Here is a 17,634-nt window from a genome sequence, read left to right on the forward strand (position 1 = left end):
TTTCTGCTGTTTGTAATACACACAACTGTGTCAAGTTTTATCAACGCTAAATACCAGGAAGTATCAAAAACTAGGCCGCTTTATTTAAAACATGAAACACCAAAAAGAGACACAAACACCACCATAAGCACATGTTAAAAAACACAAGTAACCAAATTCACATAATAGGTGCAGAAAATGTGCAACATCAAAAGTTCACATAAAGCTCATCGTGACGTGAGAACATTGCCTTATCCCACTTTTGGTGTAAGTGGATGTTTACACTTACCTAAGCGATCCTTTAATCTGGCCTTGAATGTAAACATATACAGTACTTTTTAAAAACTTTGGGCAAAACTATTTTTGGTTTGTGTGAAATGGACTTAATGCAAACTGACTATTGTTCGCCAATATGCTACTATATTAATGCCTTTATTGGCAGGCAGCTTCTGCACCCGTCTGAGCGCTATTGTTCCATGGCCGACAGAAGCCCACCTTAGGATGAATCCAGCCTGGCGATGGGGGAAGCTTCTCATTACCCCAGAATGATTGAGGGGCCCTGATATACAGTACTTCTTTGGGTTGACTGTTAGCACACTGGATAGAGGTTTGTCTAAAATGTCAGACCCCCCATCTGATGTCCATAAGCTCTAATAACTGACATCAATAAGGGTCCTCTTGGTGTGTGTCCTTTAGATAATCTCTTTTTTTTGGAGGACCCTAGTGATGTCTGGGGCACTCTGCCCGATCACATACAACGATGGAGCTCTGGTAACGTCCCCATCTCCAGAGGTGCTGCCAGGCTTATAGGTGGACTTTTTAATATCTCTGGTTGAGGCCTCCACATTATCAAGATAGACCCAGGCTCATTGTGTGAGGGGAAAAAAATGAAGCAACAGGTGATATTTCTATATTTGGACTCTTAATCGTCTTTGTCTGTTGGGATTAGGGCGTTAATTAATTTAGTCATTAGAATCTTAGATGATTAGTAACGCATGGCGTTCTTTGTCTGGACCACTCAGGATTATTTCATCTATTTGTATAATTCCTCGCTGTTTGATGGATACATTCTGGATGATCCTTGAGCACTTCAGAAAAGGCCTTTTACTTTATGGCAGCTCTTAGTCAGTACACCCTACAGTCCTGCCAGCTGCCATTTTTTTCTGTGCACGTCATGTAAGGGGAGCACAAGCTGACCAAGGACAACATCTGCAAGTAGTTTGTATGTTCTCCCCGGGTTTGCGTGGGTTTCCTCCGGGTTCTCCAGTTTCCTCCCACACTCCAAAGACATACTGATAGGGAATGCCCCAATGGGGTCCAGTGATGATGATGTCTGTAAAGTGTGGTGCTATGATGGAGCTATATAAGTGAGTATACTAAGTCAAATAAATCTGTTCCTGTTCACTTGGCGTCTCTTCTTTAAAGAAGTCTTGTCACCTGGTTGAAAAGTAGGTAGTTTTTTCTCTTACTTTATTCTTGCAGCTCCACTTACTATTGTTTTTTTTCTGTTATGGCCTTTTATAAAGGAGTAATGCAGAGCAGCCTAAAGACATACCCTAGAGCAGGGGTACCCAACCTGTAGCTCGAGAGCCAGTTGTGGCTCGTGGCTGCCAGCTTGGTGCATTAGCACCAGGTGTAGCAAACAGCTATTAAGAGTAGATCTGTAGATGGAGACTTTTGTGTGTAGACCTGCACAGAAGAGCAGATCTGAATGGGGGTAAGATAGGAGACCCTGGAGCTGCCTTGGTGTGATTTCAGTGGAAAAGTTTTGTCTGTCGTTACACTGGTAATGGGGGCTATGGGTGTCACTACTGTGAATGGTGCAAGAGCTGGATGTGGTTCGCGACCCTCCCTCAGAGCTGAGTGTGGCTCTCAAGGTCAGAAAAGTTGGGGACATCCGCCCTAGAGAATCCTGCGAGTCACACCCCCTGGTAAGGACTGTGAAAATTAGCGCTAACTAATTAAAAAAAAATATATAGTGAATAATAAAGACAAAAACAAAACAATACTCAGGGGAGTAGCAGGAATAAAATACGTTAAGAGCAAAAACTGGTCACTGGTGACCCCTCTAAGTTCTGTTTACGCCTAACCACAGGTGGCACAACTTTACTGCTGATCGTTGGTCATTTTTCATCAACAGACCCAGCTCCCCGATGTGCTCTGAAGGATCTGTAATGGACCATTTTGTGCACTTAGGCTGCTGTTTCTCTTGTCTTGTCGAGAACGATGATTGTTTGTGCAGCACAAAAGATGATTTTTAGCCAATGAAGGAGCGTTTTGCTTGTTGAGATGATCGTTAGCCTGTTAAGACTACAAGATTATAGTGAACCCGAGCGGTCTTGGGAACTTTTGTTCATAATAATATTGCAGTGTAAATGCAGAGGCTAAGTGCACACGTTGCAGAAAATTTCTGCTCAAAAACCTGAATCCCTTCCCAGAAACCGCACCTATTTTCCCGCGGCGGTTTTTGCGCGGTTTTGATGCGTTTTTTTCCACAGCGGTTTCAAACCGCATGGAAGAAGCCAAAACTGCGGAAAAATCCGCAAAATTAATGATCATGCTGTGTTTTTTACTGCAATGCGTTTTTTTTTCGCGGGAAAAAATGCATCAATGTGCACAAAAAGTGCAAAATGCATAGAAATGACTGGGAAGCTTATTTTTAGCGGTTTTATAGTGAAAACCGCGGTAAAAACCGCTAAAAAAAGCTGTGTGTGAACACAGCCTTACACCAGAGGCTTCCTATGAACATGGGAATAACTTGGATATAAATATCTTGAATATATAAAATATAAAGTTTTTATGCGATCTTTGAAAATTACTTAAAATTGCCGAGTTTCTGGTTCCCGCTATGCGACCCCACCAGCTAGTTTTCTGTCCCTATCTCAGATGATGTGCCCGTCATTGCCTTGCCCACACGATCAGTGCCTCTGCTTTATTATTCCCACAGTGTCGACATTATTTCCATCCCTTTCATTGCTCGTCTCTTACTGTTTTTCACAACAGCACATATGCGGTATTACTTTATACATGAGCTAAACATGTTGATGGAGGGAATGACCAAGCAAACACAAATCACATGTACAATGTAAGTGAGGCTGTGAGTTCATGTGACAGATTCAGAATTTCGGCAGTGTTAAGCTATTTTGATGTTGTGAATTGCAAAGTTTCTTAGCATTGTGTTGAGGTACTTTTTTTAAAATTAGTTATTCCCAGTAACACCCCCTTTTAAGGCATTTATTTTGCTACTTTTTGTAAGTAGTTTATTAGGCCCAATTGTGATATTTTTATTAATAAGTATTTATGTGTAATTATATGTATATAGAATTTATATATATATATATATATATATATATATATATGTGTGTGTGACCTACAAGTAGACCTGACTTGTAATATTTCTCTACTTTGCTTCTACAGAAACGCCATGCACCATCAGGTTTGAGAATATATCATGTTGATGGAGAACAAGAGAAGGAGTTGAGCATCTTGCCTGGTTTCTTGAGAAAATCTGAAGACCTCACGTGGGAATTAAGAATGAAAAGTATGCCTTGCTATCTAGATGTGCTGAAAAGGATGAGAGGGGAGTGATGATGGCAAAGAATAAGGAGCCGCGACCCCCGTCATATACCATTAGCGTGGTAGGATTGTCCGGAACCGAAAAGGATAAAGGCAACTGTGGTGTTGGAAAATCGTGTTTATGTAATCGATATGTCCGCCCAAAAGCTGACGAATATTATCATGAACACACCTCTGTCCTTAGCACAATTGACTTTGGTGGCCGTGTTGTCAACAATGACCACTTTCTGTATTGGGGTGATGTAACGCAGGTAGGAGAGGATGGGGTTGATTGCAAGCATCACATTATTGAACAGACAGAGTTCATAGATGATCAGACTTTCCTTCCGCATCGTAGTACAAACCTACAGCCCTACATTAAGAGAGCAGCAGCTTCAAAGATTCAATCTGCGGAGAAATTAATGTACATTTGCACAGACCAGCTTGGCCTGGAGCAGGACTTTGAGCAAAAGCAAATGCCCGAAGGAAAGCTGACTATAGATGGTTTTGTTCTATGCATTGACGTTAGCCAAGGATGCAATCGAAAGTTCGATGATCAGTTAAAATTTGTTAATAACCTCTATGCGCAAGTAGTAAAAGCAAAGAAGCCCATTATCATTGCCGCTACAAAGTGTGATGAGTGTGTTGACCACTATTTAAGAGAAGTCCAAGGATTTGCCTCGAATAAGAAAAATTTACTTGTTGTAGAAACCTCAGCCAGAAACAATATAAATGTTGATACTTGTTTCACAGCACTAGTGCAAATGTTGGACAAAACAAGAGGAAAACCCAAGATTATCCCTTACCTGGAGGCATTCAAAACACATAGACAAATTGTTGCATCTGCTACTGATAAGTTCGAAAAGCTTATTGTACAAACTGTGCGTGACTATCACGCAACTTGGAAAACTATCAGTAATAAATTAAAAAACCATTCGGATTATGAAAATTACATAAATTTAGAGGGAACACTGAAGGCTAAAAACACATTTTCTAAACACATAGATCAGCTCAAACAGGAGCACATTCGAAAAAGAAAGGAGGAATATCTTAGAACGCTACCAAGAGCACTCAATACATTACTGCCAAAGCTTGAGGAGGTAGAAAACCTAAGTTGGACAGATGCTCTTCAGGTGCTAGAGAACAAGCCTGAATTTAGCCTATGGTTTGTAATGCTAGATAAAACCCCTTGGGATCAGTCAGATCATATTGACAAAGTAACTGACCGACGGGTTCCTTTTGATCTTCTCTGCACATTAGACTCTGAGAAAGTTTATCAAAGCCATGTTCAACACTTGGTTTCTGAGAGGAGGAGACTGGAAATGAAAGCCAAGTTCAAAAAAACCCTTGAAAAAATACAATTCATTTCGCCTGGTCAACCTTGGGAAGAAGTGATGTGTTTCGTTTTGGAGGATGAGGCATATAAATTTATCATTGAGACTGACCGATTTGAGGTATATCGTAAACACCAGCAAGAGATCATTGAAAAAGCCAAAGAAGAATTTCAAGAGATGCTTTTTGAGCACTCTGAGCTATTCTATGACCTAGATCTTAATGCTACCCCAAGCACTGATAAAATGACTGAAATAAATGCCGTTCTTGGAGAAGAACCAAGATACAAAGCTTTACAGAAGCTCGCGACTGACAGAGAATCTCTTCTTCTGAAGCACATAGGGTTTGTTTATCATCCAACTAAGGAAACCTGTCTTAGTGTCCAAAGTTGTATGGACATAAAAGTGGAACAAATACTTGCCAACAGTCTCTTACAATCGAATCTTAGCCGCTTGAATTTGTATCAGGATGGAACCAATCTCGACAAGGTCAACCTTCTCATTCTTGGCAAGGACAACCTTCCTCAAGAGATGGCCAATGAAATTAGGACCCAGTCAACAGATGATGAATTTGCCTTGGATGGAAAAATCTATGAGTTAGAACTAAGAGTAGTGGATGCCAATTCCCCATATCTTTTCAGCCAATTATGGACTCCTGGGTTTAAACCACATGGCTGTTTTTGTGTGTTTAGCTCAATAGAGTCACTTAATTTTATAGGTGACTGCATTGGGAAAATTAGATGTGAAGCTCAGGCAAGAAGAGATAAGGATATTGCTAACCTTCCATTTACATTAATTTTGGCTAACCAGAGAGAGAGCGTCAGTAAAAACATGCCAATATTAAGGCACCAAGGGCAGCAATTGGCCAATAAGCTCCAGTGTCCCTTTGTGGATGTGCCAACTGGCACATATCCTCGTAAATTTAATGAGACCCAAATCAAACAAGCGCTTAGAGGAGTACTAGAGTCTGTCAAGCACAATTCTGATATTGCCAGTCCTGTTCCTGCAATTAAAGACCTTTCAGAAGCAGATTTAAGAATTGTAATGTGTGCCATGTGTGGGGATCCTTTCAGTGTTGATCTTATTCTTTCCCCCTTTCTGGAGTCCCGCACTTGTAGTGCTGCTCAGCCAGGCCAAAATAACTCTTTAATGCTGGATAAAATAATTGGCGAAAAGCGGAGAAGGATTCAGATAACCATTTTGTCATACCACTCCTCAATTGGAGTTAGAAAAGATGAACTAGTGCATGGGTACATTCTCATTTATTCAGCCAAGCGCAAAGCATCTATGGGAATGCTGCGTGCTTTTTTGTCTGAAATTCAGGACACCATTCCTGTTCAGTTAGTGGCGGTAACGGACAGCCAAGCAGACTTCTTTGAGAATGAAGCCATCAAAGAACTAATGACTGAAGGAGAGCACATTGCAACAGAAATTTCAGCAAAATTCACAGCTTTATATTCTCTGTCTCAATATCACCGCCAGACGGAGGTCTTTACGCCATTTTTCAGTGATGTTCTGGAAAAGAAAACTTCTATTGAGAATTCTTATTTGGCAGAGAGTCGTAGAGAGGCAAGTCAACCATGTGAAGATGTTTTTCCATATTCACCACGTGGAAACTCACCAGCCTACAGCTGCTACCCAGATTCAGAGGATGATACAGAAGCACCACCTCCTTATAGCCCTATCGGGGATGACGTGCAACTATTGCCAAAGTGTAATTTGGACAATGAAGGGAACGAGTATCCTTCACACAGTACACCATTAAATTGCCACGATCATGAACGCAACCATAAAGTGCCTCCACCAATAAGACCTAAACCAGGTGGACCTAAGTCTAAGGTCAATAGGCTAGACCCAAATCTCGTCAGAGCTATTGAAGCCGGCATTAGCAAAAACCCAAGGAAGCAATCGCCTCGATACCCATTGGTACACCCTGAAGATGCCGATTCGTCCGATAACTACGCAGAACCAGTTGACACAATACCAAGGTCCAAAGATTTCATTAATGACCTGTATGCAGATCCAGATGATGGCCAGAACCACATTCATAAGTTGCATCATTTGTTTCCTAATGCACAAGGAGACGAAGAGAATGGAATCACTGACAGAAATTCAAGACAAGGAGAGAGAAGGCCATCAAAGTACAAGTACAAATCAAAAACGCTGTTCAGCAAGCCGAAATCGTACACATATAGGCGAACCCATTCCGATGCCAGTGATGAAGAGGCACTTACCACCACCACCACTGGAAAGGACAGAAAACGGAAACCAAAACACAGGCCAAGTGAAGAAGACCCGCTTCTTTCTCCAGTTGACCCTTGGAATGGCGGCATAGATAACCCAGCTATCACCTCAGACCAGGAACAGGAGGAAAGGAAGACCAAGAAGAAACCACCAAAAGTAAAGGAAGAGAAGAAGGTAGGTTTGTTGGATTTCTTTAGTTGGTGTGATTTTGATGGATGTCTGTATAGACTAATAGGTTTTATTAATAACTAAAGTATTATTGTGTTTTGCTCCAAAAGACTAGATTATTGTTTCCTAGAAGTGGCATCAGTTCATGTTTGGATAAAAATCATCTTGGCAATTCTGTCTTTAGAATATTGAATAATTTACTGTCTTTCCAATCTTGTGTCCCAATGAATATTAATTTCAAACCATCCTACAGTGAATGGATAGGATTAGTCCCCGTCGGTCAGTATAGGTAGGGTCTGTGTCAGAGCAGTAAACTGTTAGGGAAGCTGTTGGTTCATATTCTAAGGATAGAGACTGAGATGAGAGAATCATAATGAAAGTCTAAAAAAAAAAAAAAATAGATACCAATAAAAGTAAAATTAATTGAGACATCAGTAGGTTTAATGTTTTTGAATATCCATATTGAATAAGGAGCCCCACATAATGTTCCATACAGTGCATGATAGCCCCATAAGATGCTCCATACAAAATACACCCCATGTAATGCTGCACAAAGGTTAATAATGGCCCCATAAGATGCTCCATAGAATAATATGCCCCATATGCTGCTCCATAAAGGTTATGGCCCCATAAGATGCTCCATAGATTATGCCCCATAAGATGCTCCATAGATTATTCCCCCATATGCTGACCTCATAAGATGCTCCATAGATTATTCCCCCATATGCTGCCCCCATAAAATGCTCCATAGATTATGCCTCTATATGCTGCCCCCATAAGATGCTCCGTAGATTATTCCCCCATATGCTGCCCCCATAAGATGCTCCATAGATTATTCCCCCATATGCTGCCCCCATAAGATGCTCCATAGATTATGCCCCCATATGCTACCGCCATAAGATGCTCCATAGATTATGCCCCCATATGCTGCCCCATAAGATGCTCCATAGATTATTCCCCTATGTTTCCCTCATAAGATGCTCCATAGATTATGCCCCTATATGCTGCCCCCATAAGATGCTCCATAGATTATGCCCCCATATGCTGCCCCATAAGATGCTCCATAGATTATTCCCCTATATGTTTCCCTCATAAGATGCTCCATAGATTATGCCCCTATATGCTGCCCCCATAAGATGCTCCATAGATTATGCCCCCATGTGCTGCCCCATAAGATGCTCCATAGATTATTCCCCCATATGCTGCCCCCATAAGATGCTCCATAGATTATTCCCCCATATGCTGCCCCCATAAGATGCTCCATAGATTATTCCCCCATATGTTGCCCCCATAAGATGCTCCATAGATTATGCCCCCATATGCTGCCCCATAAGATGCTCCATAGATTATTCCCACATATGCTGCCCCCATAAGATGCTCCATAGATTATTCCCACATATGCTGCCCCCATAAGATGCTCCATAGTTTATTCCCCCATATGTTGCCCCCATAAGATGCTCCATAGATTATTCCCCCATATGCTGCCCCCATAAGATGCTCCATAGATTATTCCCCCATATGCTGCCCCCATAAGATGCTCCATAGATTATTCCCCCATATGTTGCCCCCATAAGATGCTCCATAGATTATGCCCCCATATGCTGCCCCATAAGATGCTCCATAGATTATTCCCACATATGCTGCCCCCATAAGATGCTCCATAGATTATTCCCACATATGCTGCCCCCATAAGATGCTCCATAGATTATTCCCACATATGCTGCCCCCATAAGATGCTCCATAGATTATTCCCCCATATGCTGCCCCCATAAGATGCTCCATAGATTATTCCCCCATATGTTGCCCCCATAAGATGCTCCATAGATTATTCCCCCATATGCTGCCCCCATAAGATGCTCCATAGATTATTCCCCCATATGCTGCCCCCATAAGATGCTCCATAGATTATGCCCCTATATGCTGCCCCCATAAGATGCTCCATAGATTATGCCCCTATATGCTGCCCCCATAAGATGCTCCATAGATTATGCCCCTATATGCTGCCCCCATAAGATGCTCCATAGATTATTCCCCATATGCTGCCCCCATAAGATGCTCCATAGATTATGCCCCCATGTGCTGCCGCTGCTGCTGCATTTAAAAATAAAAAAAATGACATACTCACCTCTCCGTCGCTGGGGCCAGGTGCCGGTGTCACTGCTGGCACCTGAGATATTTACCTGTCCTGTGTCCATGGCTACTTGCTGCTGTCTGGCACGTCATCTGTCAGTGACGTTCAGACTGCAGGGGGGGCGGCGCGCACTAACTACGTCACCGTTCCCTCTGCTGTCTGAACGTCACTGACAGATGACGTGCCAGACAGTAGCAAGCAGCCATGTGCGCAGGACAGGTGAGTATTGCTATACTTACCCGTCCTGGCGCTGTCTCTTCAGCCCCCAGCTGCTCCACGATCTCCCTTCCTGCCTTCAGCGGTCACGTGGTACCGCTCATTAAAACTCATGAATATGCGCATAATCATGAGTTTAATGAGCGGTACCATGTGACCGCTGAAGGAAGGAAGGGAGATCGCGGAGAAGCTGGGGGCTGAAGAGACAGCGCCAGGACAGATAAGTATGACCTGACACCCCCTCCCCCTCCGACCCCCCCCCCCGGTGTATATGACTCGAATATAAGCCGAGAGGGGGTACTTTCAGCCCCCAAAAAATGGGCTGAAAATCTCGGCTTATATTCGAGTATATACGGTAAATGTATATTTATGAAATCATTAAGTTGTAAATGAACCTTTTTAGTGATATTTTAAAATTTCAAGGCCCTTAAGAAAATCGCTAAGGCCTAGGTCTTTAGATTTCCCACCCATCGCTCCAAAAAACCCTCTTTTAGAGGTGCGCGGCTTAGGCCTTTTTCACATTTTCGTTTTTTGATGTCAGTGTAAATCCGCCAGAATGTGAAAAAACGGATCGGTTTCCGTTGTGGCACAAACGGAGGCCACCGGATCCGTTTTTTTGACGGATCCACATTATCAGCTAGTGGTGGAAATTTAAAGGACCACGAGCCTGGAAAAGAGAGAGAGAGCGCTATCTTCCGGGCATGTTCAGTGTCAAAAAGCGGATCCGTTGCCGGATTCTGTCAAAAACCGGTTGGCAACGGATCCACCGACCATTATAATGAATGGCGGATCCGTTGCTATCCGCTATTTTGACGCTATTTTGACGTTTCATTGTCCGTCAACTAAAGTCAGCGGACACCAAAATTTTGGCGGATCCATCGGATGACCATCCGTCAAAATCCGCCGCTAATGCAAGTCAATGGGAAAAAAACGGATCCGCCAAAAAAATGGCGGATCGGTTTTTTTTGCAAAACGACGGATTTTGAATGATGACAACAAATGGAAATGTGAAACAGGCCTAAGGAGATCAGATAACATACCTGAATGAGCACACTGCCTGGGATATGGATTCTATAGAAATTGAAGGCTATGCTTTCTTTCAGATTCATACCCTACTCAGTGTTTGGACTCAGCGAGGTGCTGTACCCTTCTGTCTCCTAAGGCTATGTGCACATGGAGTTTTTTGGCTCTGCGGATTTTGTAGTAATAACCGCAGATAATCGGCAGGACTAAAGTCCTGCGATTTATCTGCGGTTTTGCCCTGCGGTTTTACACCTCATAATGGATGAGGTGTGAAACCGCAGCGTTTCTGCACTAAAGAATTGACATGCTGCGGATTGTAAACCGCAGCAAAACCACGCGGAAAAATCCGCAGCATGTGCACAGTGTTTTCCAGTTTACAATTGAAAACAAAGGTACTGTACAACGCAGCTATATCTGCTGCGGACCTGCAGCTGCAGAAACGCTGCGGATCCGCAGCAGAATCCGGACTATGTGCACATGGCCTTAGCTGTGCACCTCTTTAGTGGAGAAATAGTTTGAGGACCTGCAGACTTGTGAATCCTCACAAGCACGCACAGTGCACGGTCAGGATTCTTTGGGATCGGCTAGTCATGTTACCGCGAGTATGTGATTTACATACTTCAGCCACATTCCGACTTGACTTGTCCGCCCTCACTCAATACATTTGTATTGAGAGACTGTGCACATCTAGTCGGCATGTAACAGCATTTGCGCAAATGGCATACTTGTGGTCAGGCTTCCGGCATCGGTGATTCTTGACAGCATGCACTTTGTTTTTAAAATAAAAGCTTCCTAAATTTAAATGGAAATTAAATGCAAACACTTTTGGCGGACGGCTTTACCTTGTGTAGGTTAATCGTATGTTTTGTAGCCCTGCTTTTGTCTGGTGTACTAGCACCAGTAGACATTTGGTTACAGCGTTCAGCCTGTTCACACAAATATTCTACTTTTGAAACATTTTTGGATACATTGACTACTTGACATTTGCTGATTCTTGCAGCCTTACAAATGGAGGCTAAAATCACCATTTTAATTGTAACATGAAACGGAATGAGTCCTAAGAGGATGAGTGTAAGGTGAAAAGTATTTTGTATTTTTTTTAATGCTTTTTATTTAAGCGCTGATGCTACGTTGAATACAGTTTACTCTCTCAACTGCAATTTTTTACATTGAGCAGAACATAAAACTAATAAAATAATATAAAACTAATCCAAATCCCGGTCGTTGTTCATCGCTCCAGTTCATTGGTGATATATATTGTACGAGGAGTCCCATGTGTTCAAGTAGGGTAGATAACTCATCCTATTGTTGTGTTAGGGGGTGGTGGGCCTCTGTTATATTCCTTCCATTGTCTCCGGGGCGTAGATCGGGCATCAATACTGTCTGATCACAGCCACGCTTCTTTTTGTGAGATTTGTGACACGGAACTATTCTTGATTTGTTTGGCAATTTGCCTCTGGTGTATTAGATGTGCTATATATGGCACATTTTATTTCTGGAGTGAAATTACTATGAGTATCTCTCATCTCCATGGAAATATTTTCTAGGTAGCTAGCAGTACATAAAAATGGTTTAAATGTGTGAGCGCAGAACTGTCGACTTCCCAGCGGTGACTGCATGTAAATGTCATTATGTTGCAGATCTATTGTTAATAGGGATTCTAGGTTGTTACTTTATATAGGATCAGAATTTCTATGATGTTACAAAATGCCTTTAAAGTCTTGTTTCTATGATGACTTGTAGACATAATTGGTGGATCACTGCATTTTTATGTAATGTCTCATGTATATAATTTTAGGATCTTTAAAGAAGCAGTTCAGCAAAAATAGTTTTTTTTCCACCCAACCCACCTGTCTGTCTATCAAACTCCACACGGCATACTTATTTCCATAAAGTTCATCCACCTCTGTGCTTTTCTTCAGCCTCCATCTTGATTCCCATCTTGTATTTTATTCCTCTGCTCTCAGTATCGAAATGCATCAGTACCGAATCACTTAAGAAAACAGAGCAAGTACCAGATCTGCCTGTTGTTGCAACACTAATTCTCCTCTCTATAGTCTACTGTATGAGCTATGGGATTACAAATACTGAGTCAAGGAGGCCGAACCGTGACCACCTTCATTATAAGTGTGTGACAGGTGCTGACTAGTAATCATCAGTAATTGCGATAGGAGTTTGTTTTCCCTCCTGTGAAGAACCTCATTGCCACAGTCCATTCAGTTTCAACATAGTCAGCTCTGGAGACTGGTATGGCAACCACCTTCAGAGAACACGAAGCCATATTATTCCCAGGTGTTCGCAATGCGATCACATAACACAACTGAAGAGAAATACAACATGACATTTCAGATATAAAGGACAGTTAATTTATTATGGCAGAATTATAAATATTGTGGGGCAATTGGCAAGATAAATGAGTATAGAAATCTCTGGACTTAGGCTATTTTGTAATATATCTCATAAGAAAATTCAGCTTCTGACTCCACTCATCATCTACTTCTTAGTGTTCCCTCAGTCTCCTGAACTTGTCATCTATTCTGAAAAAAAAAATCAAACTGCTGAACTCTATCTTAATCAAAACAAATTGCACGGCCAACACAGTGAGATGTCAGTTTACACATCCTAGATTTTATGGCGAGAGGAAGAGAAGTGAGGAACAGAGGGAGACACAATAATATCGTTCTTGGCTTTCTAACATCACTCCAAAGCTGGAATCTCATCTACAGTGCTCAGTACTACTGTATAACATCCTCCTTGCTGCTTTTTTTTCTGTGTGCTAAGGAATGAACGGCAGAAATCTTTGTGGGCTGTATATTGGAGACCTCAACATCATGCCCTCTAGTCATTTCCCACAAGACTCTAATTCAGTGTCAGTTGCAGGTTAAGAGATGGAGCCTGCAGAGGGGAATAACCGGTAAAAATTCAGGACGCAAGTCATGTAACGACCAACAATAGCATTATTCATCGTGTGCACAAATGACACATCTTTCCAGTATTGTCTGTATAGACAGTGAGCCAGTGTATTTGGTATGTGTTAGAGGCTATCAAATGTCCTATAGCCATAATATAGTCTGTTTTCCAGTAAATGTTGTGATATTTGCCATACTTGATTTGATAATTCAGCTTCTTCAAAACTTCCAGATTGTTTTGACATTTCTGTCTTGTAGACGTTAACATAGTCAGGAGTGCATCTGGTGTCCTAGTCTTATGCTGGTTTCCGAAACAACAACAACGTTTTTCTAGGTTTTTCTACAAAAGACATCACTTCCAGAAAATTGGTGATAAATGTTCATTTGGTGCTACTGCATTGGGACCATTCTTTGCGATTCTCTGCACTACAGAACTGTGAGTGGAGTAGTGGTCAATCACACATGGTGCTTCTCCATCCAACGTCTCTAGTACAGAGAGGCAGCCGAGTATCGCACCTAGCTATGTCCCTCAGCCCCATACACACTGAATGGAGGAGTGGTGGATCATACATGATACTTCTCCATCCAAGGTCTGTAGTACAGAGAAGCAGCCGAGTATAGTGCCTAGCTGTGTCCGTCAGCCGCATACACACTGAATGGAGGGGTGGTGGATCATACATGATGCTTCTCCATCCAAGGTCTATAGTACAGAGAAGCAGCCGAGTATAGTGCCTAGCTGTGTCCGTCAGCCGCATACACACTGACTGGAGGGGTGGTGGATCATACATGGTGCTTTTCTATCCAAGGTCTGTAGTACAGAGAAGCAGCCGAGTATAGCGCCAGCTATGTCCATCAGCCACATACACACTGAATGGAGGGGTGGTGGATCATACATGATGCTTCTCCATCCAAGGTCTGTAGTACAGAGAAGCAGCCGAGTATAGTGCCTAGCTGTGTCCGTCAGCCGCATACACACTGAATGGAGGGGTGGTGGATCATACATGGTGCTTCTCCATCCAAGGTCTATAGTACAGAGAAGCAGCCGAGTATAGTGCCTAGCTGTGTCCATCAGCCGCATACACACTGACTGGAGGGGTGGTGGATCATACATGGTGCTTCTCCATTCAAGGTCTGTAGTACAGAGAAGCAGCCGAGTATAGTGCCTAGCTGTGTCCGTCAGCTGCATACACACTGACTGGAGGGGTGGTGGATCATACATGGTGCTTTTCTATCCAAGGTCTGTAGTACAGAGAAGCAGCCGAGTATAGCGCCAGCTATGTCCATCAGCCACATACACACTGAATGGAGGGGTGGTGGATCATACATGATGCTTCTCCATCCAAGGTCTGTAGTACAGAGAAGCAGCCGAGTATAGTGCCTAGCTGTGTCCGTCAGCTGCATACACACTGAATGGAGGGGTGGTGGATCATACATGGTGCTTTTCTATCCAAGGTCTGTAGTACAGAGAAGCAGCCGAGTATAGCGCCAGCTATGTCCATCAGCCACATACACACTGAATGGAGGGGTGGTGGATCATACATGATGCTTCTCCATCCAAGGTCTGTAGTACAGAGAAGCAGCCGAGTATAGTGCCTAGCTGTGTCCGTCAGCCGCATACACACTGAATGGAGGGGTGGTGGATCATACATGATGCTTCTCCATCCAAGGTCTATAGTACAGAGAAGCAGCCGAGTATAGTGCCTAGCTGTGTCCGTCAGCCGCATACACACTGACTGGAGGGGTGGTGGATCATACATGGTACTTCTCCATCCAAGGTCTCTAGTACAGAGAAGCAGCCGAGTATAGTGCCTAGCTGTGTCCGTCAGCCGCATACACACTGAATGGAGTGGTGGTCGATCATACATGGTACTTCTCCATCCAAGGTCTCTAGTACAGAGAGGCAGCAGAGTATAGCGCTTAGCTGTGTCTGTCAGCCGCATACACACTGACTTGAGGGGTGGTTGAGCATTTGTGACTGTTCAATTCATTGTTCTCACTGTGGATGCACAGTGAAAAGGGAAGGGGGCTTAGGACCCCTCTTCAAAAGATCTGTGGACTCCTATGATCGGACATTTGTCACCAATCTTGTAAATGGGTGATGGCTTGTGTAGAAAAATCTTTTCTTCTTGAATATTCATTGCATATCTAGCGACTGAGCCATTAATTCCTGATTGATGCGGGTCCCATCTCTGTAACGAGGAGTGCATTGTTTGGGGTACACAGCTTCATGTGACATCTGCAGTATGCAATTCCTTACGAACCAATGAAGACTTGGTCACATAAAAGAATAAAGGCTGTGAGGCATGTGCATGGTTCCTATCTGATGTCTGGATTCCGAGGTTTACAGCCCTAAGTGGCATGTCAATCGCGGGCAGTGTTGATTTGTGCTGATCTATATAATGCAGATTATAGTAAGTGATGGGGCAAAGATTTAGGCTATGTGCACACTTTGCGGATTCTGCTGCGTTTCCGCAGCGGTTTTGGCCCTGCGGAAACGCAGCAGTTCGGCTGACATGGTACAGTACAATGAAACCCTATGGGGTTTCAAAAACGCTGTGCTCACGCTGCGTTTTTTTCCGCGTGGTTTTGCTGCGGTTTACAAACCGCAGCATGTCAATTGTTTGTGCGGTTTCCGCAGCGGTTTCACACCTTTAACATAGTAGAGGTGTGAAACCGCAGGGCAAAACCGCAGACCAAACCGCAGCAAAACCGCAGGTCACTTTACCTGCGGTTTTACCTGCGTTTCCGCGTGGAATCCGCAACGTGTGCACATAGCCTTAGGGTGTGTGCACACGCTGCGGATCCGCAGCAGTTTCTGCTGCGGTGTACAGTAGCATAATACCCTATGGATATTAAAAACAGCAGTGCAGACGGCGCGGTTTTCCTGCGGTTTCTAAACTGCAGAAAGAATTGACATGTCAATTCTTTCTGTGGATTCCGCTGTGGTTTACCATCTCCATTGTAGAGATGATAAACCGCAGGGCAAAACCGCAGGATAATCCGCAGATAAACCGCAGGTCTTTTGACCTGTAGATTTAAGGCCCTTTTACATTTAGCGATGCACCAGCGATCCGACCAGCGATCCGACCCGGTCAGGATCACTGGTGCATCGCTAAATGATCGCTAGTGAGCTTTCATACAGAAAGACCTCACAGCGATGCAGCAGCGACGCAGCGCACGATACTTACCATTCACACACAGCGATCCTGACGTCCTCCCGCCCGCCTCCAGCGTCGCTCGCCGTCACAGCAGGAAGTCTCAGCAGGAAGCGCCCGACGAGAAATGGAGCCGGACATTCTCGCGCGATCAGCGATGGACAGCGGGGGAGCCGGTCGCTGGTAAGTATCACACATAGCGATATCGCTAGCAATATCGCTATAACGTCACAAAACCAGTGACGTTTTAGCGATATTGCTAGCGATATCGCTTAGTGTAAAACCCCCTTTACCTGCAAATTTTTCAAAATCCGCAGAGCATTCCGCAGCGTGTGCACACAGCCTAACATGCAACTTATCCCGAATAGCTCTTGTCATGGTTATATGTGCTTGAACATACTGGGGGCAGACATAGGGTCTTGTGGTCAGTAGAAAGCTTGTGTGGGCCGTTAACATTATCATACCGGGGCGTGTGCCCACATTTGAAGCTTTACTGGGCCCTGCGTGCCCATCATGTCGGTGGGTTTTTAGGCTTTTCTGATACAAGCATGTACTGATTCTTGTCCCAACAGAGTACAGTAGGTAGTAGCCATATCCAGGAACAAGTGACACACAGGATGGCAAAAAATATAATTTTGCATTACGTAACTTATTAGTCAGTAGAGGTAGTGATGAAGTAGTAGTGCGATAACCCGTAGAGCAGGGATCAGCAACTTTCGCCACTTGGGAGGAGTAGGACCACAACAGCCATCATTTCCTGTTGGCTACAGGCAATGAGGTGGCTGTGAGGGCATGTTGGGTGTTATAGCTTCTCAACAACTGGAGTGTGAAAGGTTGCTAATCCCTAGCATCAAGGTGATAATGAGCAGACTGATGGCACAGGGCGGGTGTAATGCACACAAGATGAGCATAGTGATGGCACA

General features: G+C 43.6%; 1 protein-coding gene across 1 annotated transcript in view; it reads left to right on the top strand.

Annotated features, from left to right (window-relative positions):
• The window catches only part of ARHGAP5 (Rho GTPase activating protein 5), an 84,317-nt gene that overhangs the window by 31,548 nt on the left and 35,135 nt on the right, over positions 1–17,634 (top strand). The window contains exon 2 of the mRNA XM_073577838.1: positions 3,397–7,283. Within this exon, the coding sequence (XP_073433939.1) occupies positions 3,567–7,283 (3,717 nt within the window). The 5' untranslated portion in view covers positions 3,397–3,566. The remainder of the gene's footprint in view (positions 1–3,396; positions 7,284–17,634) is intronic.

This window comes from Dendrobates tinctorius, unplaced genomic scaffold (assembly GCF_039654945.1).
Source record: "Dendrobates tinctorius isolate UK_male_01 unplaced genomic scaffold, ASM3965494v1 ptg000057l, whole genome shotgun sequence".
Lineage (NCBI taxonomy): Eukaryota > Metazoa > Chordata > Amphibia > Anura > Dendrobatidae > Dendrobates > Dendrobates tinctorius.